At 38.2% G+C, this 23,885-nt stretch overlaps 1 protein-coding gene across 3 annotated transcripts in view; it reads right to left on the bottom strand.

Annotated features, from left to right (window-relative positions):
* PMS1 (PMS1 homolog 1, mismatch repair system component) overlaps window positions 1-23,885 on the bottom strand; it is a 110,842-nt gene that overhangs the window by 37,046 nt on the left and 49,911 nt on the right. For all 3 annotated transcript variants that reach the window (XR_005718904.1, XM_040227803.1, XM_040227804.1), the window contains exon 5: window positions 17,927-18,090. Coding sequence is in view for 2 of the 3 variants with exons in the window: in XM_040227803.1 (XP_040083737.1) it covers window positions 17,927-18,090 (164 nt within the window). In the remaining variant the exon portion in view is untranslated. The remainder of the gene's footprint in view (window positions 1-17,926; window positions 18,091-23,885) is intronic.

Raw genomic sequence — 23,885 nt, 5'->3', positions numbered from 1 at the left:
AATATTACTGCTTTTCTTATTATGGACATGTGGGTTACTCCCACTTTTTGACTATTATGAAAGATGCTGCTATAAACAATCATGTACATGTTTTTGTGTGACATACATTTTTCTTGTGTATATACCTAGGAATGAAATAGCTAAGTAAAGTGGCAACTCTGCTTATTTTTTGAGAAACTGTCAGACTGTAATCTCTTCATTTGCTCCACACATCTTTGTGTTTGTGTGTGTGTTTATGTGTGTGTCAGTGTAAAAAAAAAAAGAGGTGCTGGCTTTTGCTGTTATGGCTATTATTTTAAGCCAGCCAGGAGCTGCTGATTTAAGGAACAATGCTTAAAACAAGAGAAAGTAGGTTAAGATTCTGAATAATCTGCAACTGCATAGAAATTAAATGTCATCTTCTTCACACTTTCTATATCACAAGTTATTTTTAACAGAGAGTAGCTGAGCAATAAAAACTTATTCAAAGAAAATTTCTCTCTTTAAAGCTATGCTAGCTCTGTGATTCATACATATGTACAGAATGTATTTTAAATGAGTAGATATGAAAATATTTCAAGAAAACTAATGTTTTCAAATTCCTGCATTTAATACAGCTATAAAACCTGTGATACTTCTAATGGAAACGTATTATGTATTTTAGTTTGTATTAGTGACACCTCAGGTATAAATCTTAGCTGCTGATTAATGCTGACCTACTAAGAAGTTAGTATACAGAATTGTAAAATGATCACTTGAGGAAATGGGTTCTAAACAAGCTATGAAACATGAGAACCACTGAATGTGAAAAAAAAATTTAAGTAAATACTGCTAGTAGTTCCAGAGCATTATTTCACACTGGGCAATTATTTTATCAGATCAAGTGTGCTGATTAAGAAGCATTTTTTAAGTATTTATAGTTAGGCTAACAATAAAGAAGTCTGCCAATAAATTAAACTTTCACTATTACTTAGGCAATTAAGATTCATTTTAAAAATGGGACTTATTATTAAAGAACTAAACAATAAAAGGTAGTAATTAAAAAGCTAAGGATATAGAAAACAACAGAATTTTTAAATGCTACAGTTTTTACAGCAAATAGTTTTTAGTTTGCTTTCCCCACCATTTCACAAATCCTGTATTATTTTCTAAAATACAGATCTGTTCATTTCCTGAAGTTTTTCATATATTCTGCCATTAGGCTGATAGCTTGCTGCTGTTGCTGCTGTTGCTAAGTCACTCAGTCGTGTCCGACTCTGTGAGACCCCACAGATGGCAGCCCACCAGGCTCCCCCGTCCCTGGGATTCTCCAGGCAAGAACACTGGAGTGGGGTGCCATTTCCTTCTCCAATGCATGAAAGTGAAAGTGAAGTTGCTCAGTCGTGTCCGACTCTTAGCAACCCCATGGACTGCAGCCCACCAGGCTCCTCCGTCCATGGGATTTTCCAGGTGAGAGTACTGGAGTGGGGTGCCATTGCCTTCTCTGGACTGATAGCTTAACATGTGCTAAAAATACACGCACATACCCCCATATGTTTTCTATCTAGGTCACACAAAGCTGGAGCATCTGGATGTGCCAAGTAAGAATCTGACTCTAGTCAGTATGATGACAGAGCAAAAACACCTCAATAAAAAATATATTATTACATGCATACGATGTAATTGATTGAAGTTACCCAAATATATCTTACCACTGTTTCTACTTCATTGATATACACTATCTGAAGCTAGATGAGAATATTCAGTATTTAATTAGTAAAGCTCAACTGTGAAAGCAATTTGTGATAATGGGAAAAAGCAGGTTACACAAAGATAATGCACAATTAACCAAAAACTGTAATGCTAATATAATACTGCCTGAGCAAAGGTGACTCCTAGAATATGAAATCGTATATATATTGGTGAAGTGTGCAACCAAACTTTTTATGCAAATTATTTGCAGAGATGTACTAAGTTCATGTTTCAATCTCTTAAAAGTCAGAAGGATTAACTAGTTCCATGGTCTTACTAGTTAATGTAATTGGATCTGCATATATTGCTACCTACTCTTGGACATGTATTTGCACTGAATGGTTCAAAAAAGAACAGGGGCAAAAACACGATATAAGAAAAGATTCTTTTTATACTGGAAACATAACAACATTAGCTACTGAAGCTTAAAGAAACTCTATTGCTGAATGTGTTGAGTCTGGTGTAAAATTAATATTATTCCATCATAATACCAATACTATTGTTAAAAGAATATCACATTCTATTAACATGATAAGCATTAATATAATTTGATTCTTACTAAGTAGCCCAGAGTTCAAAATTGGTAAAATTTATCTAGAACATTCAAAATTTAAAGCCTCTTATGCAGGAATTCCCTGATGTCCAGTGTTAGGACTTAGCACTTTCAATGAGGGGGCCCAAGTTCAACCCTGGTCAGGGAACTAAGATCCCACAAACCCATGGTACAACCATAAAGAAAAAAAAAAAATAAAGACCACTCCCTCCCCGTTTAAGAAAAAGAAATAAAATCTCTAATGCCTACTTTACTCTGCTTATTGTTTATTTTATATTCATGTTTTAGAATACAGTATGCATAATATTTTTTCATTCTACCTATTTCATACTTTCTGATTCATGTAAAAAAAAAAGTCAAAAATTTAAGCAAAAACTTGAAAACATAAGTTAATTTTTGTATAACTTTCAGAGGGAGATTGTAGATACTTTGTGGTTTTTAAAGCAAGAAATATTATTTCCAATTGCTAATCAAATCTTATCTACATCAGAAATGTTTTTCTTGCCCATAACCTCTTATACATACCCTGTGCAACTGTCTGGACTACTGAAACAGCTTGTTCTGTTACACAACTACAAAACGTAATTGGGTCCATTCTTCAAATGCCATAAGAATTATCATTGTCTGTTAGTCTCCTAGTAAATGTCCTTAAAGTTTTAAAAATAATTTTTTATGTGGACCATTTTTAAAGTCTTCACTGAATTTATTACAATATTGTTTGTATTTATGTTTATTTCTCAACCATGAGGCATGTGGGATCCCAGCTCCCTGACTAGGGACTGAATCCATACCCCCTGCACTGGAAGGCAAAGCAATAACCACTGGACCTCCAGGGAAGTCCCTACATGTCCTTATTTTGTTTCCATTCACTACCTGGCAAGAAGTTCATATTCTCATGTAAAGTCCAAAAGATTCTTTAGAGTTCAGACTCAACATTTCCAGCTTCATCTTTTACTTTCTTACAGCAGCTTTCTCTAACCTCTCATGACTCCTTGACCTTGCATATGCTCTGAATATTTTTGCCCACTGAGTCTTTCTCAAGAATCAGTTCTAAAACCACCTATTCTGAAAATCCTTTTTGAATCCAACCAGAGTTTAATAACTGCTTTCAGATTACTTGTATTCTTAATACTGTTTGCAAAAATCTTTCAGATCAGTCTGTCTGATAGGCTCTTTTTAATATATATTTATTTATTTGGCTGTTGGGTCTTAGTTATGCATGTGAGATCTAGTTCCCCAACCAGGGATAAAACCCAGGCCCCCTGAAATTGGGAGCACAGAGTCCTAGCCACTGGACCACCAGGGTAAGTCCTATCTCATCAGCTCCTTAATCTTGGATCTCTGAGGCAATCATTACATCCTCCCATATTTAACCATACAGAAAAGGTTATTTGCAAGTCAAGCTGGTACTGCTTTATATGATATTTGATTTCAGCTTTTCCTCTTTTTTTGCACTGAACAGAACACCTTCCTATTACATTTTGTTTTTCAAGAGACTTTCTCTCTCCAAACCAACTCTTTCTTTTCCCTAATGTGTTCTAAAGGAAGCCACCCAAACCATCTCTTCTGCAATACAACTCCATCCTGTACATGCTTCTCTAGTTTTTCTTTTTTCAGATCAAGACCAATAACAGACAGAAAATTTAGACAGAAAACCAGTAAAGAAACAAAGGATTTGAACAACAATACAGATCAAATGGACCTAACAGATATATGGAGAACATTCAACCCAACAGCACCAGAATACACATTCTTCCCAAGTTCAAGAGGATTTTTCTCCAGCATAGATCATATGTTAGGTCACAAAACAAGTCTTAAAAATTTTTTTAAGTTGAAACATACCAAATACGTTTTCTGATCACAATGCAATGAAACTAAAAATCAATAGAAAAAAGAACACATTCACAATATGTGGAAATTAAACAACATACTCTTGAACAACCACTGGGTCAAAGAAAAAATAAAAAAGGAAGTTATAAAATACCTTGACACAAGGGGAAATGATAATACAACATACCAAAACAAAAGTTAAGGGAGCAGCAAAAGCAGTACTAAGAGGGAAGTTCACAGAAAAACACTCACTTTAAAAAAGAAAGATGTCATATAAACACCCTAACTATATATCTCAAAGAGCTAGAAAGACAAAAACAAACTAAGCCTAAAGATAGGAAAAACATAAACATTAGTGTGGAAAATAAACCAGATATAAAATAGAAAAAAAACAACATAAAAAGAAATCAACAAAACTAAGAGTCAGTTTTTTTAAATGAGACACAATTAACAGACCCTTATTAGCTAGTCTAAGAAAAATACAGTCAAATAAATAATATTGAAAGTGAAGAGATATTACAACTAATATCACAGAAATAAAAATAATCATGAGACAATATTAACAATTATATGACAACAAATTGGATAACCTACAAGAAAGGCTCAATTCCTAGAAACACCCAACATACCAAGATTAAGTTATTATGAAAGAAGAAAAAGCCTGAAGAAACTTATATATAACTAGTATGAAGCTTGAATTAGTAATCAAATACCTTCCAAGAAAGAAAATTCTTTCTTGGAAGAAAATTTCTTTCTTTCCAAGAAAGAAAATTCTAGGATCAGATGGCATCACTGGTGAATTCTACCAAACATTTAAAGTAACATAAATTCTTCTCAAACTCTTCCTAAAAACTGAATAGGGAGGAAGAGGAAGGAAGGAAGAAAACTTCCAAATTCATTTTATCAGGCCAGCATTATCTTGATATCAAAGCCAGACAAGAACACTATCAGAAAACAACTGATCAACATCCCTGATAAATACAGATGCAAATGTTCTCAACAAAATACTAGAAATCAAACCAACAGCATATTATAAAGATCATACACCATGGTCAAACGAGACTTATCTCTAGGATGCAAGGATGGTTCAACATATCCATTTCAATTAATGTAATACACCATAATAACAAAATAAAGAATAAAAATCACATGATAATTTGAACAGATGCAAAAAAAAAAAAAAAAAAAACCTTAGACAAAACTGAAAGAACCTTCACAATTAAAAACATTCAACAAACTAGGAATAGAAGGAAGTGATGTTGCTCAGTCGTGTACAACTCTCTGTGATCCCACTGACTGTAGCCTACCAGGCTCCTCCATCCATGGCATTTTCTAAGTAAGAGTACTGGAGTGGGTTGCCATTTCCTTCTCCAGGGGATCTTCCCGACCCAAGGATCAAATCCAGGTCTCCTGCATTGTAAGCAGACGCTTTACCTGCTGATCCACCAGGGAAGCCCACAGAAGGAAAGAAATTCAAAATAATAAAAGCTATCTAGGTAAAGACCACAGTACGCGGCAGTGAAAAACTGAAAGCTTTACCTTTGAGCACAGTAACAAGGATACCCATACTGCTATTTCTATTCACTGGAGTTCTAAAAGGCCTAACCAGAGCAATTAGGCAAGAAAAAGATAAATCAATAAAAGGGATCCAAATGAGAAAAGAATAAGTGAAGTCGTCCCTGTTTCCTGATGACAAGGTCCTATTTCTAGAAAACCCTAAAGACTCCATAAAAACCCTGTTAGAACTAATAAATTCAATAAAGTTACAGAATACAAAATTAATACAAAAATTGGTTGTGTTTCTATTCACTAACAATGAATTATCTGAAAAGGAAATCAGAAAAACAACCTTATCAACAATAGCACAAGAAGAAAAAAATACTTAGAAATAAATTTAACAAGACCTGTATGATGATAAAAACTACCAAATACTACTGAAAGAAACTAAAGATGATGCAAATGGAAAGGCATTCTGTGCTCATGTATTTGAAGACAACATTGTTAAATACTCCTCAAAGTGATCTATAGATTTAATGCAATCCCTGTTGAAAGTGAAAGTTGCTCAGTTGTGTCCGACTCTTTGCGACCCCATGTACAGTCCATGGAATTCTCCAGGCCAGAATACTGGAGGGGGTAGACTTTCCCTTCTCCAAGAGATCTTCCTAACCCGGGGATCGAACCCAGAAAAAAATAATAATAAAGAAAAAAAATAAAAATAAAAAAAACCTAGTGGTATTTTTTACAGAAGTAGAAAAACACAATTCTAAAACTCATACAGAACTATAAAAGAGCATGAATAATCAAATGATTCCTGAGAAAGAACAAAGCTAAGAGGCATCACAGGTCCTGAGGCTGAAATAGACTAAAAAGCTACAATAATCAAAACAGTATGGGAGCATACAGACAGACATAAATACCAACAGAAAAAATTGAGAGCCCAGTAAAACATCCGTGCATATAAGGTCAACTGATGTCTGATAAGGGGCAAAAATACAGTGAGGAAAGACTAGCTTCTTCAATAGACAGTGTTGAGAAAACTGGATATCCTCATGCAAAAGTTGGACCCTTTTATCACTCCACACATAAAAATCAACTCAAAACAGATTAAAAACATAAATAAACACCTGAAACTGTAAAAATAGAAAAGAACACCCAAGAAATGCTTTATGACACTGGTCCTGACAATGATTTCCTGGCTATTACACCAAAAGTACAAGCAACAAAAAGCAAAAATAGTCAAGTGGGACTACATAAAATAAAGACGCTCCTGCACAACAGAGGAAGCAATCAACAAAGTGAAAAGGCAAACCATGAAATGGGAGAAAACATATACAAACTATACACCTGATGATTAATTTCCAAAATACACAAGGTAATCCTACAACTCATAAACAAAAAAAAATCTAATAATCCAACAAAAAAACAGGCTAAGTATTTAAATAGACATTTCTCCAAAGAAGAAATACAAATGGTCAACAGGTATATGAAAAATGCTCATTATCATTGACCATCAGTGAAATGCAAATCAAAAGCACAAAGAGGTATCACCTCACACCTGTCAGGATGCTGCTGCTAAGTCGCTTCAGTCGTGTCCGACTCTGTGCGACCCAATAGACGGCAGCCCACCAGGCTCCCCCATCCCTGGGATTCTCCAGGCAAGAACACTGGAGTGGGTTGCCATTTCCTTCTCCAATACATGAAAGTGAAAAGTGAAAGTGAAGTCGCTAAGTCGTGTCCGACTCTTAGCGACCCCATGGACTGTAGCCTACCAGGCTCCTCCATCCATGGGATTTTCCAGGTAAGAGTACTGGAGTGGGGTGCCATTGCCTTCTCCGCCTGTCAGGATAGCTATTACCAAAAAACAAAAAAAAGGAAAAGACAAGTATTGGTAAGAATATTGGTGGAGAAACTAGAACCCTTTATAGTTTGTGGAGATGCAAAATGATGCAGCTGTTATGGAAAACAGTATGGAGATACTCCCTAATATTAAAAAATAGAAATATCATATGACCTAGATACCCAATATCTGGGTATTTCCCAAAAGATTTGAAGGCAAATCTCAAAGAGATATTAGCATTCTCATGTTCACTGCAGCACTATTTACAATGACCAAGATGTGGAAACACCGTAAGTGTTCACTGATGGATGAATGGATAAAGGAAATGTATTATATACAGACAATGAAATATTATTCAGCCTCAAAACAGAAGGAAATTCTACAACATGTGACAACATGGATGAATCATGAGGAACATTATGCCAAGTGAAATAAACTAGTCACAGAAAGACAAATACTGCATGATTCCCTATATATATGAGGCATCTAAAATGGACAAATTCATAGCATCAAAGAGTTGAATAGTGATTAACAAGGACTGAAAATCAAAGTGAAAGTGAATTCGCTCAGTCGTGTCCAACTCTTTGCGACCCCGTGGACTGTAGCCTACCAGGCTCCTCCGTCCATGGGATTCTCCAGGCAAGAGTACTGGAGTGGGTTGCTATTTCCTTCTCCAGGGGATCTTCCCAACCCAGGGATCGAACCCAGGTCTCCCGCATTATAGGCAGAAGCTTTACCATCTGAGCCACCAGGGAAGACTAGGACTAAGGGTAGGAAAAAATTGGAAGTTATTAACAAATAAGCATTGATGCTTTTGAACTGTGGTGTTGGAGAAGCCTCTTGAGAGTCCCTTGGACTGCAAGGAGATCCAACCAGTCCATTCTGAAGGAGATCAGCCCTGGGATTTCTTTGGAAGGAATGATGCTAAAGCTAAAACTCCAGTACTTTGGCCACCTCATGCGAAGAGTTGACTCATTGGAAAAGACTCTGATGCTGGGAGGGATTGGGGGCAGGAGGAGAAGGGGACGACCCAGGATGAGATGGCTGGATGGCATCACTGACTCGATGGATGCGAGTCTGGGTGAACGCCGGGAGTTGGTGATGGACAAGGAGGCCTGGCGTGCTGCGATTCATGGGGTCACAAAGAGTCGGACACCACTGAGCGACTGAACTGAACTGAACTGAACTGAACAAATAAGCATACAGTTTCAGTTAGGGTTCATAAGTTCCAGAGACCTGCTGTACAACATACCTCTACTCAATAATACTATGTTGTACACTTAAAAATTTGTTAAGTGTATAGATCTTATGTTAAGTGTTCTTAATACAATAATACTGAAAAAAAGAAAAAAGAAGACCAAACCCATAGATTCTGAGCTGCCAACACTCCTATAAACAGCTGGTTCCCTGGTGCTGAGCTGATGGCATTTCTTTTCCCATACATCCTGTTCAGGCAAATATCCCAACAATTACCTTATGGTTCTTTATCTTTCTAATTCTGTCCTTTTATTTAAAAGACAAGCAACAAGTTTTAAAGCTAACAAATAATATCCAGTCTGGAGTTGATCAGCTTTTCTTTCTTAACAGACTAGTCAACAAAAACTTTGTTGATGAGGTAACAAATAACTTCACTTCCAAAGTTTTGCTTGATTCTATTACGTTCTTTCTGGAGAGAAATCAAAACTATGCCAGAGTAATTCATTAGCGCATTGTCACTCAGTACTCTTTGCAACCACATGGACTGTGGCCCACCAGGCTCCTCTGTCTATGGAATTCTCCAGCTAAGAATACTGGGACGGGTAGCCATTCCCTTCTCCAGGGTATCTTCCTAACCCAGGGATCACATCCAGGTCTCTTGCATTGCAGGCAGATTCTTTACCTTCTGAGCCACCAGGGAATTCATGAAGGTGCTACATCCTGAAGAAGAAAGACAGATGCACCCATTCAGGAATAAAACAGGGATGTAATATTACCATTTCCTAGGCATATAAGTTAAATAAATCAGGTATCCTCATCCTTGTATCTTCATTACATGCAGTCTCATGGATTCTTCCTTACAATAGGGATCACCCTCTTTGTTTTCCATGCCCAATCTGTTTATCCTAATTCAGCCACATAGTGTCTGGATTTTTGTCATAGCTTCCTAACTAAGGTTCTCTGCTTATAGCTTCCTATAATTCCTCCCAGCATATTACTACCAAACAACCAGCACAGGTAACACCTTGATCAAGTCACTTCCCTACTCCCAATGTGAATCCCAGGGACGGGGGAGCCTGGTGGGCTACTGTCTATGAGGTCACACAGAGTTGGACATGACTGAAGTGACTTAGCAGCAGCAGCAGCAGCATTAAAGACCCTTTATAATCTAGACTCAAATTGTCTTTCAGGATTTATCTTCCTGAATTCCTTTATATAAAATACCTGCTCACATAACTTGACTTATTCACTGCCTCTAAATACTTTCCCACCTACATCTTTTATATGCATACTATTCCTGTACCTAGAATGATCTCGATCCATTTATCCATATTAGCAAAGTATACTGTAGGAAAATCAGCCCATGACCCACTCATTTGTGGAATCCTAGGTGAGACCACTTTGACAGGTTGTTCCTAGTCCACTGAATCAAACACCCACCTGCCAAGTGGCTAAAGTCAGCCCTCCCTCTTCTGTGACTTTCAAGCAGGCCTCCAGAAAGAAAGGGAAAGGTCTGAGTATAAAAGTTGATGCTTGATGTTTTGCCCCTCTCTGTTCCAGTTGTTATTTTTAATTCTATTGATATCATCTATCTTTGGTGCTTTAATGTCCATGTTAACAATCCAGTATGGGCTGGTGCCACCAGTGGGATGGAATGCTCCTGTCCTGCGTGCTCTCAACCCTTCATCACGCTCATTAATTTAACGTTTATTTTTTGAGTACCTATATGAAGTACAACTGTCAGCACTAGGAACACATCAGTGAAAAAAGTCAAATATCTCTCCCCTCATGGAAGTTGTATCTAGAGGAGGAAAGAAAGACAATAAATTAAGGTAGGTACAATATACAGCATGTTAGATAGAAGTTTTAATAAGAAAAAATAAAGCAGGAAAATGTGTGTGGTGTGGGGAAAACAGTTATAATTTTAGGGAGACTAAAGAAAAAGTCACTGAGGAAGTTCTAAGTAAAGAACTAAAAGATGAGGATTGAGCCAGATATAGAGAAGGATGTCTGAGGCAAATGAACGACAAATAAAAAGGTCCTGAGTTGGAAGAATGCCTGGAAGGTTCAAGGGAAAAACAAGGAGGCCAGTTAGCTGGAGCCAAGAAAATAAATAAATGAGATCAGATATAATAGTGGGTCAGATCACCTATAATGGGTCAGCAAACTATAGCATAAGGACCAAATCCAACCTACCACCTGCTTTTAAAGTAAAGTTTTAATACCTTTAACTTTCATGCTACAACAGCAGAGCTGAACAGTTGTGAGGCAAACTGTGTGAGTTAGAAAACCCCAAATATTTATACTGTGGCTCTTTACTAAAAAGGTTTACTACAGGTGCCTCAGTGGTAAAGAATCTGCCCATGATGCAGGACACACAGGTTTGATCCCTGGATCAGGAAAACCGCTGAAGAAGGAAATGGCAACCCATTCCAGTATGATTGCCTGGGAAACCTCATGGAAAGAGGAATCTGGCATGCCACAGTCCACAGGATTTCTTTTACAGAATCACTCTAGTTGTTAGGCTCTGAATAAAGACAGCAAGGTAGGAAGTGGAGAGAACCAATTAGAATATTACTACAAAAATCCAGGTGAGCGATCATGGTGGCTTGGATCACAGTGGTAGTCACACACATGGTGAAAAGTGTTAGATTTTAGATATATTTTGAATGCAGACCAACAGAATTTACTCTTTTATCAGATTAAAGTGTGAGAGAATCAGTAGTTAAGGATAACCCTAAGCGTTTTGGTTTGCCAACAGAAAAGACAGAGTTCTCATATACTGATGGGGAAGGATATGTAAAGAGCAATTCTGAGAGACAAGGTAGGGAGCTTTACTGCTTGTCATGTTAAATGTGAGGAGCTTATTACTAAACAAAGAGAAATTTGGGGAGACAGAGCTATGAGTTTGGAGTTCAAGAAAGTTATAGAATGGAGATAAAAACTGAGGAGTCATCAGTGTACAAATGACACCCAGAAACATGAGATGCATTCATCAAGAAAACAAATACGTGTGTGTGTGTGTGTATGTGTGTGTGTGTGTGTGTGTGTGTAAGAATGAGTTATATACATAAAGATAAACTCCACAATTGAGCCACAGGACACTAAATGCTTACAAGTTAGGATATGAAGTGGAACTAGAAGACTGATAACAAATGGTAGAAAGATGAGGGAAAAAACCAAGGATGTGTGTTGACCCAGAAGCCTAGTGAAAAAGTGTTTCAAGGATGAAGAGATCAACTGTGGTAAGTGTTAAGTAAGATAAAATCTGAGAAATGACCACTGGATTCAGAAATCTGAAAGTCAGTGGTGACCTTGGTACAGTAGTTTTGGTGGAGTGGGAGAAAGAGAAAGTCTGACTAGAGTGGGTTCGAGAGAGAAGGGGAAGAAAGCTAATTAGAGACAGTAATACAGACACTTATAAGAAGCTTTGCCCAAGTGAAGGAATCGGCCTTGCCTAAAAACATGAGGCATACATCTATAATAGAAGAGAAGCTTGAATGTTATGGGCACAATTGCAGACAGGTGGGTAGTTTATGAAAGTTCTCTCGATTTTCTCAGTAAAATAGGTTGTAAGATCAAGTATGAGTGAAGACGGGGAAGAAAGACTTGATTGTCTAAGAAAAGAGATAAAATAGCTCTTTGGGATTTTGCAACTCAACATATGGATCATGGACCAGCAGCAACTGTACCACCTGGAGACTGGTTGGAAATATATCTCAAGTCCTCGCTGAGCTACTAAATCAGAATCTGTTCTGTTAACAAGATGCTCAGGTGATTTGCTTATACAGTAAAAATGGCTTAAAGCGCTGTGGATATAGGAGATAGGAGAGAAAATGGACTATAGAAACACAGTATGACTACCAGGCAATACTAACATTCAGTTCAGTTCAGTTGCTCAGTCGTGTCCGACTCTTTGCGACTTTAGGTCCCATTTGTGTGTGTGTATATATACACACTAAGACATAAAGTCAGAATATTACTCAGCCAGGAAAAGGAATGAAATAAGGCATTTGCAGAATCATGGATGGACTTAGAGATTATCATACTAAGTGAAGTTAAGTGAGTTAGAGAAAGACACATATTATGTGACATTGCTTATATGTGAAATCTAAAAAAAAAAAATACAAATGAACTTATATACAAATTAGAAATAGATCCCACAGAAAACAGAAAACAAACTTATGATTACCAACTGCCAATCTATCCCTCCCCCACACCCCACTCCCACCTGGCAACCACAAATTTGTTTTCTCTCTCTGTGAGTCTGCTTCTGTTTCACAGGAAAGTTCATCTATGTCATATTCTATATGCCACATATAAGCTGCATCATACAGTATTCGTCTTTCTCTTTCGGGCTTACTTCACTTAGTATGATAACCTCTATGGCATAATTTCATTCTTTTTTATGATCCATACTCAGTATATATGGTAATACTAAGTGAGAATTAAAAGGAAAACAGATATAAGTAAAATGCAGCCCTCCCTTCCACAAAAGGCTGTTGGGACAGGGAGAGAGAATGCAAATCATTTCCAATAAAGCAAAAATCATATAATAGGAATAGAGAAAATTCTATGGAAAAAGTTACAGGATAAGTCTTGTTGAGGGACAGGGGAAGGCTTTAAAGATTTCTTAAAAATAGTGTCAGCAAACATCAAAATTAGAAATCAACTAAACTAAAATTTGACTTATATATGTCTCTTATCTTTTCTATATAGTATTTCTCAGAAGTCAGGTGAAAAGTAAAAGGATTTAATATAACAAAGAAGAAAACATGAGAACCATTAAAAATTTTATCCTTAACTTGCAAGTAAAAACAAACCAAAAGACAAACAACCAATCATAATTGATAATTAGCCCCAAGTTAACCTTAAAACATATCTGAAGGAACATTCACTTTCACTAATGAAAAAAGAAATAAAAACAATTCCACCCAAACTTTCAAGGTTGGAACTGGAGGGATATATTCTTCAGAAGAAAGGAGCATTCAAACCATAATCCTGAACCGAAATTTCTCTTTGATTATACTGCCTCCACAAAACTGGAGGGGATGGGAGAGGGAGGTGGCCTTTAACACTGGTCCAGTTATGGGCAAAAGACTTTTCCTTGATTCCTCACAGCACAGGTGAAACAAAATTGGGACATTCACAAAATATGAGTAAAAGGCTAAAAGATGCAAAGTAGAATACAATGAACAAAGAGAATAACCACAAACGTATGGGATACAGATTATAATTTATCATTTATTTATCTTCAGTTTATTACCTGATAAATGTGTCCCTTCTTTCTCATTCTTAGTCATCATTCTTCTAGACTTCAAAAATAAACAAACTGATCTCAATAAGCCTTAACAGTCATGTCATATAAAGGAGAGATAGGTAAAAAGCCATTAATTAATTTTCCTCTTGTGACAGAAAGACCTTATATCCATAATATCCAATTCAGCTTTTGCAATACCAGTGGGCCTCTAATTATCAAGACAGAATTAAATTCAAAATAATTTTTAAAAACACAAATGATACTTTAGGCAAAGGAAAATATTCCCCAAAATCAACAAGTATGAAGTATTAAAATATCCATTATTTGAAATCACATATTTATCATTATGTTTGAACTAGTACTCTATAAAATTACTCATGAACATATGAAACAGCTAATATTAAGTGGGTTTCAGATCTTACCAAATTGAGAAAAACTCCTAATTCTGTGAAATAACTATTTTATAAATGAAAAAATACATATAGCAGGACCTCGCAGGGATTCAGTTACAAAACTAAGGCTGAGGACTGTAGTGCTTATCTAAGGAATGGCTCTAGCATTTCTCCAAATAAAATCTACTTTAAATAAAGTCACTGAATCCACTTGTAAATTATTTCCCTTTAGCTGTCTCATTATTCAATATGCTTTCAAGGAACATGGTGATGAAAGAAGAAAAATACCTCTTTCTAACATAACCATACTGGCAAGAACATCAACATTATCAGTATTCAAAGAATGTCTTGGCAGGTTATAAACCTTCATAAAAAGAAGGAACACTAATCCAAGATGTCAAAATAGCAATAGTACTTCTCATATTATGTGCAATATGATTGTTTGTAATGCAGAAAAAAATTTCAAATAAAGAAGAGAAACCAATATCGCCATGTTTAAATTTTAAGCTAAGGCAAAAAAAAAAAAAATCTCAGAAAAGCAAATAAAGCATGACAAACATAAGCATGCTTTTAAGAGTAGAGCAGAACTCAGTGTTCAAAGAGATTTATGATAATGTGTTGAAGCTATTTTTAGAACTTAATATATTTAACATTTGAGGCACAACAGCATATTAAGAAATAAGAGTGAAATAATAATTTATACTAAAAGAAAAAAGCTTAGAAATATAACTGAGTCCATGATTTCCTTGTGTAGGTAATACTTAATATTACTATGAGACTTTATTTGGGCTATATTAGCAGGCACAATTTATTTTAAAGTCATAAGAAACTTTTAAATAGAGCACTATCTTCAGATCTCATAATCTAGCTCTATTTAGATACTCAATGCTAAAAACTGATGCCAAGACAGTGACATTTTACTTACAGTACTTGCACCTTCAGAAATGTCAAATTCCCCAAGAGGAAAGCATAGCCAGTTAACTCAGCATGTGCATTAAAAAAAAGATGCCTCATGAAACTTTTGCTTAAACAAAGACTAAACATACTGTGTCCACAATTATTATAAAACTATTTCATGTGCTATTTTCCACTTGAAGGTTCTTACCTTCCTTTAAGCTTTTCATGTGGCTCTTCCTATCCACAAACTGATTTATAATTTTACTGTAAGACTTTTGATAGCCTTACATTACTTCAATGGTGCAATACTCTCCAAGATTTGCACTGCATCTGAAATTACTGAAGGCCACTGAGAGACCTGTGTTTGCTCAATAAAAGCTCAGATATGGTATACTTGAAAATAAAATACATTGTATTGAAAAATACTACTTTCCATTTTCAAAAGAAAATACCTACACTGATGATCTTACACAGGTTGGGAAAATAATATAATAAACTTATCCTAAGTTTAGAAGATATATATTTGACTTCAAATAGTCATCTCCATTACATTAGATAATAATCTTATTTTATTCTTCTGTTTTCTCTTCCTCAAAACTTTTCTCTTTGGTTGCAGTCACTATTCCGCTATAAAAATGTAGCTCCTGTCTTCATGTTTTACCTTTCGCCATCTGTTTTCCCTTTCGCCATCTGTTTTCCTCTCCTGATCATTGTTTCTCTTGCCTTTGATATTTTCTTAACTTGGGTACATTCAACTTTTAATAACAAAATGTTCTTTGGATCAAGAGGTCATAGGGTTATTTATATTAGCAGGATGAGCCTCCATCCATCAACATCCTGAGGAATTCTAGTATGATAGAGCTGGAAGAGATTTCAAGGTATCATTTGGTTGAGCTCTATGCCAGCAGTAACAGGTGGCTGACTATTCTTAATGTTTTTCTTTCTTTTTTATTTTTTTAAGATGACTAAAAATTCTGATCATAAATATTCCACTGTAACTTGGTTTAATACGAGAATCTTCCTGGGCTTCCCTGGTGGTCCAGTGGTTAAGAAGCTGCCTGCCAAGGCAGGGGACATGGGTTTGATCCCTGGTCTGGGAAGATTCCACATGCTGTGAGGCAACTAAGCACATACGGCACAACTACTGAGCCCACACGCCATGACCACTAAGCATATGCACTCTAGACCCCACATGCCACAACAAGAGAAGTCACTGCAAGGAGAAGCCCATGGACTGCAACTAGAGAAAGCCTGCACGCAGCAATGAAGACCCGGAGCAGCCAGAAATAATTAAATTAAAAAACATACGGAATCTTCTTAATAACAAGCAAAAAGACATGGAGTAGAAAGAAAACTGGATGAAAAAGTGCTCGGATCTCAGCAGAATTACTTACTGTAAAAGAGAAAACGGGGCTTCCCTCATCTGCCTGCCAATGCAGCAGACACAGGTTCGATACCTGATCCAGGAAGATTCCACATGCCACAGATCAACTAAGCCCATGTGCCAAAACTATTGAGCCTGTGCTCTAGAGCTCGGGAGCCAACACTACTGAGCTCATATGCCACAACTACTGAAGCCCACATGCCCTGGAGCCCATGCTCTGCCACAAAGCAAGCCACTGAAGTGAGAAGCCCACACACCGTAACTGGGGAGCAGCCCCTGCTCGCTGCAACTGCAGCAAAGCCCGTGCAACAACAAAGGCCTGCCACAGCCATGAATGAACAGGTACAACAGGAAGACCGCTAGCTGATGCTTAAGAAGGGAATTTATTAGCAAAATAAAAACAATTCCTTAGAGCATTCTGAGCTTCAAGTTCCCTATACAAATAGAGGTAAGGCTGTCTAATCTATAAGGTTATTGTAAGTGCTCTGAAACGCAGAAAAGAACTACACAATGTAATATAGTGTTAAAATAGGAAGACAAAACAGTGGAGTGTGAAGAATCTACACTTAGTAAACATGTAAAGCTTCAAAACCCATCTCAACAATTTACCAGCTGTGCAATACTGAGCAAACCTCTCTTAAGTTCAGTGTAGAGGGCCACTGCAAGTTGATAAAATGTCTCTCCACTCGGCCACTGCTGTGGAGTACAGGAGTTTCAGGCATCTAGCACAGGTACTGGCCCTGTGCACACCCTCAATAAATGTTATCGCTCTACTCCCCACCAGGTTTACAAACTTCTACTCTCCTTACAGTAAATATTTTGAGGTACACATGTAGAATTTTATGAAACAGAACATTCAGAAGATATGTAAACCTTCCTTTCCCCTAAGATTTATCAAGCAACACGAGAAATTCCTCATCAGCCCTGTTTGAAAAATGGAAAGAAATGGGTAGAGTTTCCTTTAAAAAGCAAACAAAAAACTCTTCCAAAGAAGAAACCATTTAAAATAAAAGGTAGAAAAAAATCACTAAACAGTGAATTTTTTTTGTGTGTTTTTAAACAGTGAACTTCTTAAAGGAAAAGAACAAGTCTCAGTCATCTTCATATTTAGGAAGCACTCAAACATTTCTTGGATGAAAAAGTCTCTTGGTGGAATAACTTATCTTAGAAATTAAGAAATAAAAGGTTCAATCAGATTTCACATAGATGTGAGGTAACAAAGATGCTCTTTGTACAATAAAGAAAAAAACTAAACAAATGTGGACAATTTTTGAAAGACTCTTACACATCTGATTTAGATAAAATGCACTATCCCATTACTATGTCATATATCAAAAAATTCCGTAGAAAGTACAATAATGCTTACCTTGTTATGTATAAAAACAATCCTTACATCAGGTTTAAGTATACCATAGCTTATAAGGAGATCTTGGATCTTTTTTATTTCATCTTTACATTTTTTAGCAGTTGAGTAAAATTGCTTTCTTACAGGTAGATTCTTAAATAATCGTAAAGCAGTTACAGTTGTACCTGTTGGCAGATAAGAAGAAAGCATATTTAGATGTAGAGTGAACCTCACAGATCTTCAAATCCACATACACTCAGTAATTAACTCCTTTTTATTACTGAAGGCCATTTCTCTTCAAACTGTGGGAACCCAGAGAAGGCTCAGCTGCGCGCTGCGCGAGCTACTCTGACCTCTTGCTCAGCTCTTCACTTCTAACAGGTCTGACCCATTAAGTATGATCTCTTATGTGGGATTCTCACGTGGCGCTAGTGGTGAAGAACCTGTCTGACAATGCAGCAGACTTAAGAGCTGTGGGTTTGACCCCTGGGTCAGGAAGATCCCCAGGAGAGCATGGCTTACCCACTCCAATATTCTTGCCTGGAGAATTCCATGGACAGAGAAGCCCGGCGGGCTACAATCCACAGGGTTTCAAAGAGTCAGATATGACTGAAGCAACTTAGCACGTGTGATCTAATCAGGAATAATCTTATTTCTACCACTACAGAAAAACATGGGCTTACTACTGATAGAATGTAGTATCTTGAGAAATCTTCTGATATTCTAACTACCTGGGAACGATGCTTATTCTGCACTTTAAAACATACAGGTGATATAAGGCTACACAGCATATGTATAACCTTAATTATTCAATTACAAATTCTTATCTGATGTACAACACCATTAATTATCAGAGAAATGTATATCATAATTACAATGAGGTATCATCTCTCACTGGTTAGAATGGCCATCATTAAAAAGTCTATAAATAATAAACTCTGGCGAGGGTGTACAGAAAAGAGAATCCTCTTACACTGTTGGTGGGAATGTGAATTGGTACAGCCACTATGGAAACCAGTATGGAGGTTTCTTAACAAAAGCTACCATATGATCTAGCTACTCTGCTTCTGGGCATATATCCAGAGAAAACTCCATTTCAAAAAGATACATGTACCCCAATGTTCAAAGCAGCACTATTTACAAAAGTCAAGACATGGAAGCTACCTAAATGTCCACTGACACATGAACAGATAGAAAGTGGGGTGATAAGGGAAGTCCAAGATGGAGGGGATATGTATACATATAGCTGACTCACTCTGTCATACAGCAGAAATTAACAAAACATTATAAAGCAATTATACACCAAACAATTTAAAAAAAAATAAAAAGAAGATGTAGTACCCATACACACACAAACACACACACAATGGACTGAGCCAGAAAAAATAAAATAATGCCACTTGCAACAACATGGACAGACCCAGAGATTATCATACTAAGTGAAATAAGTCAGAGAAGGACAATGTGTGATATTGCTCATATGTGGAATTTAAAATATGACACAAATGAACTTATTAACAGAACAGAAATAGACTCAGGGACACAGAAAACAAATCAAAAGGAAAATAGCAAGACAGAGAGAAAATTAGGAGTTTGGGATGAGTAGATACAAACTACTATATATAATATAGGTAAACAACAAGGTCTGACTGTACAACACAAGGAACTATATATTCAGTATCTTATTTATAACTTATAATAGAAAAGATATGAAAATATATATGTGTATAACTGAATTACTTTGCTATACACTAGAAACTGCTGCAGCTGCTGCTAAGTCACTTCAGTTGTGTCTGACTCTGCGACCCCATAGACGGCAGCCCACCAGGCTCCGCCGTCCCTGGGATTCTCCAGGAAAGAACACTGCAGTGGGTTACCGTTTCCTTCTCCAATGCCAGAAACTAATGCAATATAAATCAACTATACTTCAAATTTAAAAATTCTTATCTAAAATAATATCTAATTGCCTGGTTTAATTTATCTCATCTTCTGAAATATGCAAAACTAGGATAATTAAACAGAAGTTTTTTTTTTTTAATTGTGAATTTATTTAACCAAAAACTTGAGGGGTGGGGTCAAGATGGTAGAGTAGGATACAGAGCTCACTTCCCTCTACTAACACATCAAAAATATATCTACATGTGGAGCAGTTCTCACTGAAAACAAACTGGAGACTGGCATTCAGACTCTTCCATAACCAAAGGTGTAAGAAAGATGCACGTGACATTGAAGAGCACGGGAAGGGAAGCAAGTCTGTGCAACTGCCCGCCCCTTCTGCGAGAGGGCGCAGAAGAGGAAAGCGCACACAGGCCCAGAGGCCCTTCCCAGGGAATAATCAGCTGGAACCAGTTACTGGGCTCCCTATCCCTGGGGTGCAACACCGGGAAGGTGAGTCCCTTCAGGTGGTTTGAAAACCAGTGGGACTGACAGGGCTCTAAGGAACCTAGACTCCACTCACAGAGTGAGCATATGCTTGCTTACTCCTGAAATAGGACAGAGGAAGCAGGTCTCTGGCCTGTTTCCCACTACCACCCCAGCACACACCTTGGACGAGCTGAGCGGCCACTCTGGCTTGGGCTCATCCTGTGGCACAGCTCCACACTATAACAAGGGCTGCCTTAGCCAAAGGAAGTGCACAGTTGCAGGGGACTGGGGTGGCTTGGATCTGGGGCAGCATCCAAACAGGTCAGGGGCGATCATTGCTGGCGCTTGCAAAGGAGGTGGACTGGGAACAGTCCGGAACTCTGAGTGGTAATAGGGCATCCATGGTGCATGCCCAGTCCACACAGTGCATCTGCCCTGGCCCTTCCTGCTCTGCAGAAGAGCTCCCCATTAGGGCAAGGGCTGCCCTGGCTGTGGAGAATGTAGTTGTAGAGGGTGGAGCTGGCTCAGGCCCGATGCAGCATCTGAACAGGGAAAGGCAACCACTGTGAGTGCTCCTGGAGAGAGTGGATCAACAGCAGTCTGGTATTCTAAAATGGTGCCAGAACCACCAGGGCATGCACCCCGATCCATGACAAGTGCCCACACGTGCCCCTCTTGCTTCAGCCCCCCTCAAGGGCAAGTGTGCCAATGCTGGGCGGGGGAGTGCACATACTTAGAGAAAACAGAGCCAGTTCAGACCTGATCCTCAGGCCTTGTATTCCAGCAGCATGGAACCTGATCTCATCCACAATCGGGTGGTATTGGTCACTGGGCAGAGGAGAAGCCCCAGCTCACACTTGACTCGGTTCCAGCCCATCTGTCTCTATCCCTAGACCCAAAGAAGCTGAAAGTTGCCAGCACTCCATGGAGGAAGATGTAATCGTGTTCATATAAAACCCAGCTCTCCTACCAAAGGCACCCAGTACTAACTAGGGGTGCCCCAACACAGACAACCCTAGAAGACTGCAATAGGTAACTGTTTCACCAAGTTTCACAGAGACAGAGAAAAGTGAGCAAAATAACAAGACAGAAGAATTTGCTTCAAATGAAAGAACAAGACAAAACCCATGGAAAAAAACAACTAATGACACAGGTAAATAATTTACTAAATAAAGAATTCAAAGTATTACTAATTAGAATGCTAATCAGACTTGGGAAAAGAACAGATGAACATAGTGAGAACTTTAACAAGGAACTAAAAAAAAAAAGTCAGAACTGAATACCATAACTGAAATGAAAAATACAGTAGAAAGAAATAACTGTAGACTTGGTGATACAGAAGAACACTTTTTAAGTGGTATGGAAGACAAAATAATAGAAATCACCCAATCAGAACAACAAAAAGAAAAACATTTTAAAAAATGAGAAGAGTTTAAGGGACCTCTAGGACAACATCAAACATATTAACATTTGCTTATAGGGTCCAAGAAGGAGCAGAGAGAAAGGGGTCGAAAATATATTTAAAGAAGTTATGGCTGAAATTTTCCCAAACCTGAAGAAGAGATATCCAAGGACAGGAAGCATAGAGGGTTCTAAACAAAATGAACCCAAACAGAGGTACATCAAGACATATCATAATTAAAATGGGAAAAGTTAAAGATAAAGGGAGAATTCTAAAGGGAGAATTCTAAAGGCAGCAAGTGAACCCTCATAAGGCTCACTGGATTATTCTGTACAAACTCTGCAACCAATCAGGGATTGGTATGATATATTAAAGTGCTGAAAGGAAAAAACCTACAACCTAGATATATTACTCAGCAAGATTATCATTTAAAATTGAAGGAGAGATAAAGAACTTCTCAGACAAGCAAAGCCTAAAAGAGTTCATCATTAACTCTTAAAAACGACCCCAAAAGATATGTTAAAAGATAGTTTCTAAGGAAAAGGAAAGGTTACAACAAGAAAAATTAAAATCTATAAGAATCGTAAAATCCTACTATATAAATATAGGGGAGTCCCTGGCAGTCTAGTGATTACGACTTGGCACTTTCACCACTGAGGGCCCGGATTCAATCCCTGGCTGGGGAACTAAGATTCCACAAGCTATATGGTGCAGTCAAAAAAAGAAAAAAAGGGAAAGAAACCCCAAAACCAAAACAAAAAAATCCACAAAAACAAATACACAGTAAAGGCTATAGATCAACCAGTGACATGATGTGCACCCATCTTCTCCTGCAAGAACACCAGAACTGCAATTACCTGCTGAACAATCATCAACAGGATAATGCTGGAACCCACCAAAAAAAGACACCCCACATCCAAGGGCAAAGGAGAAGCAACAAGACGGTAAGAGGGATGCAACTGCAATTAAAATCAAACCGCATAGCCGCCAGAGACTCTTGGAGGGCACAAACAAAACCTTGTGTGCACCAGACCCAGGGAAAGGAGCAGTGACCCCCACGAGACTGAGGAAGACCTACTTGTGAGTGTGAGGGTCTCCTGCACAGGCATGAGTCAACAGTGGTGTGCCACAGGGACAGGGGTTCTGGCAGCAGTAGTCCTGGGAGGTGACACGTGTGGGGTAAGTCCTTCTGGAGGAGGCCGCCATCAGCCCCACCATAGAACTGCCAGGTGGACAATCACAAAAGTGAAAAGTGTCGTTCAGTCATGTCGAACTCTTTGCAACCCTGTGGACGGTAGCCCGCCAGGCTCCTCCATCCATGGGATTTTCCAGGCAAGAATACTGGAGTGGATTGCCATTTCCTTCTCCAGGGGCTCTTCCATACCCAGGGATCGAACTCGGATGTCCAGCATTGTAGACAGACACTACCATCTGAGCCACAGGGAAGGCCGATCCACAAACTGGAGAACAACTGTCTCTGGTGGAGGCACAGGTCAACAGTGGCCTGCCGTGGGATCAGGGACACTGACAGCAGCAGTCATGGGAGGCACAGTGTGCTGGCTGAAGTCCTTTGGGAGAAGGCCACCACTGCCCCATCATAGTTTGCCTCGAGACGGAACACAACCCCACCCATCAGCAGAAAGTTGGATTTAAAATTCACTGAACACAGCCCTACCCACCAGAGCAAGACCCAGTTTTCCCCATGGCCAGTTCCTCCCATCAGGAAGCTTACACAAGACTCTTATCCTCATCCATCAGAGGGCAGACAGAATGAAAACCACAATCACAGAAAACTAACCAAATTGATCACATGGATCACAACTTTGTGTGGCCTAAAGAAACTATGAGCCATGCTGTGTAGGGCACCCAAGACAGACAAGTTATGCTGGAGCATTCCCACAAAACATGGTCCACTGGAAAAGGCAATGGCAAACTGCTTCAAAGTTCTTGCCTTGAGAACCCAAGAAACAATATGAAAAGGCAAAAAGATAGGACACTGAAAGATAACTCCCCAGGTCAGCAGGTGCCCAATATGTTACCAGAGAAGAATGGAGAAATAACTACAGAAAGAATGAAGACACTGAGCCAAAGTAGAAACAACACCCAGTTGTGGATGTGACTGGTGATGGAAGCAAAGTCTGATGCTGTAAAGAACAATACTGAGTAGGAAGCTGGTCCATGAATCAAGGCAAACTGGGAGAGGTCAAACAGGAG

Source organism: Oryx dammah, unplaced genomic scaffold, assembly GCF_014754425.2.
Source record: "Oryx dammah isolate SB20612 unplaced genomic scaffold, SCBI_Odam_1.1 HiC_scaffold_27, whole genome shotgun sequence".
Classification (NCBI taxonomy): domain Eukaryota; kingdom Metazoa; phylum Chordata; class Mammalia; order Artiodactyla; family Bovidae; genus Oryx; species Oryx dammah.
Note: the sequence above shows the minus strand (reverse complement) of the source record. Positions and strands in the feature narration are given on the sequence as shown.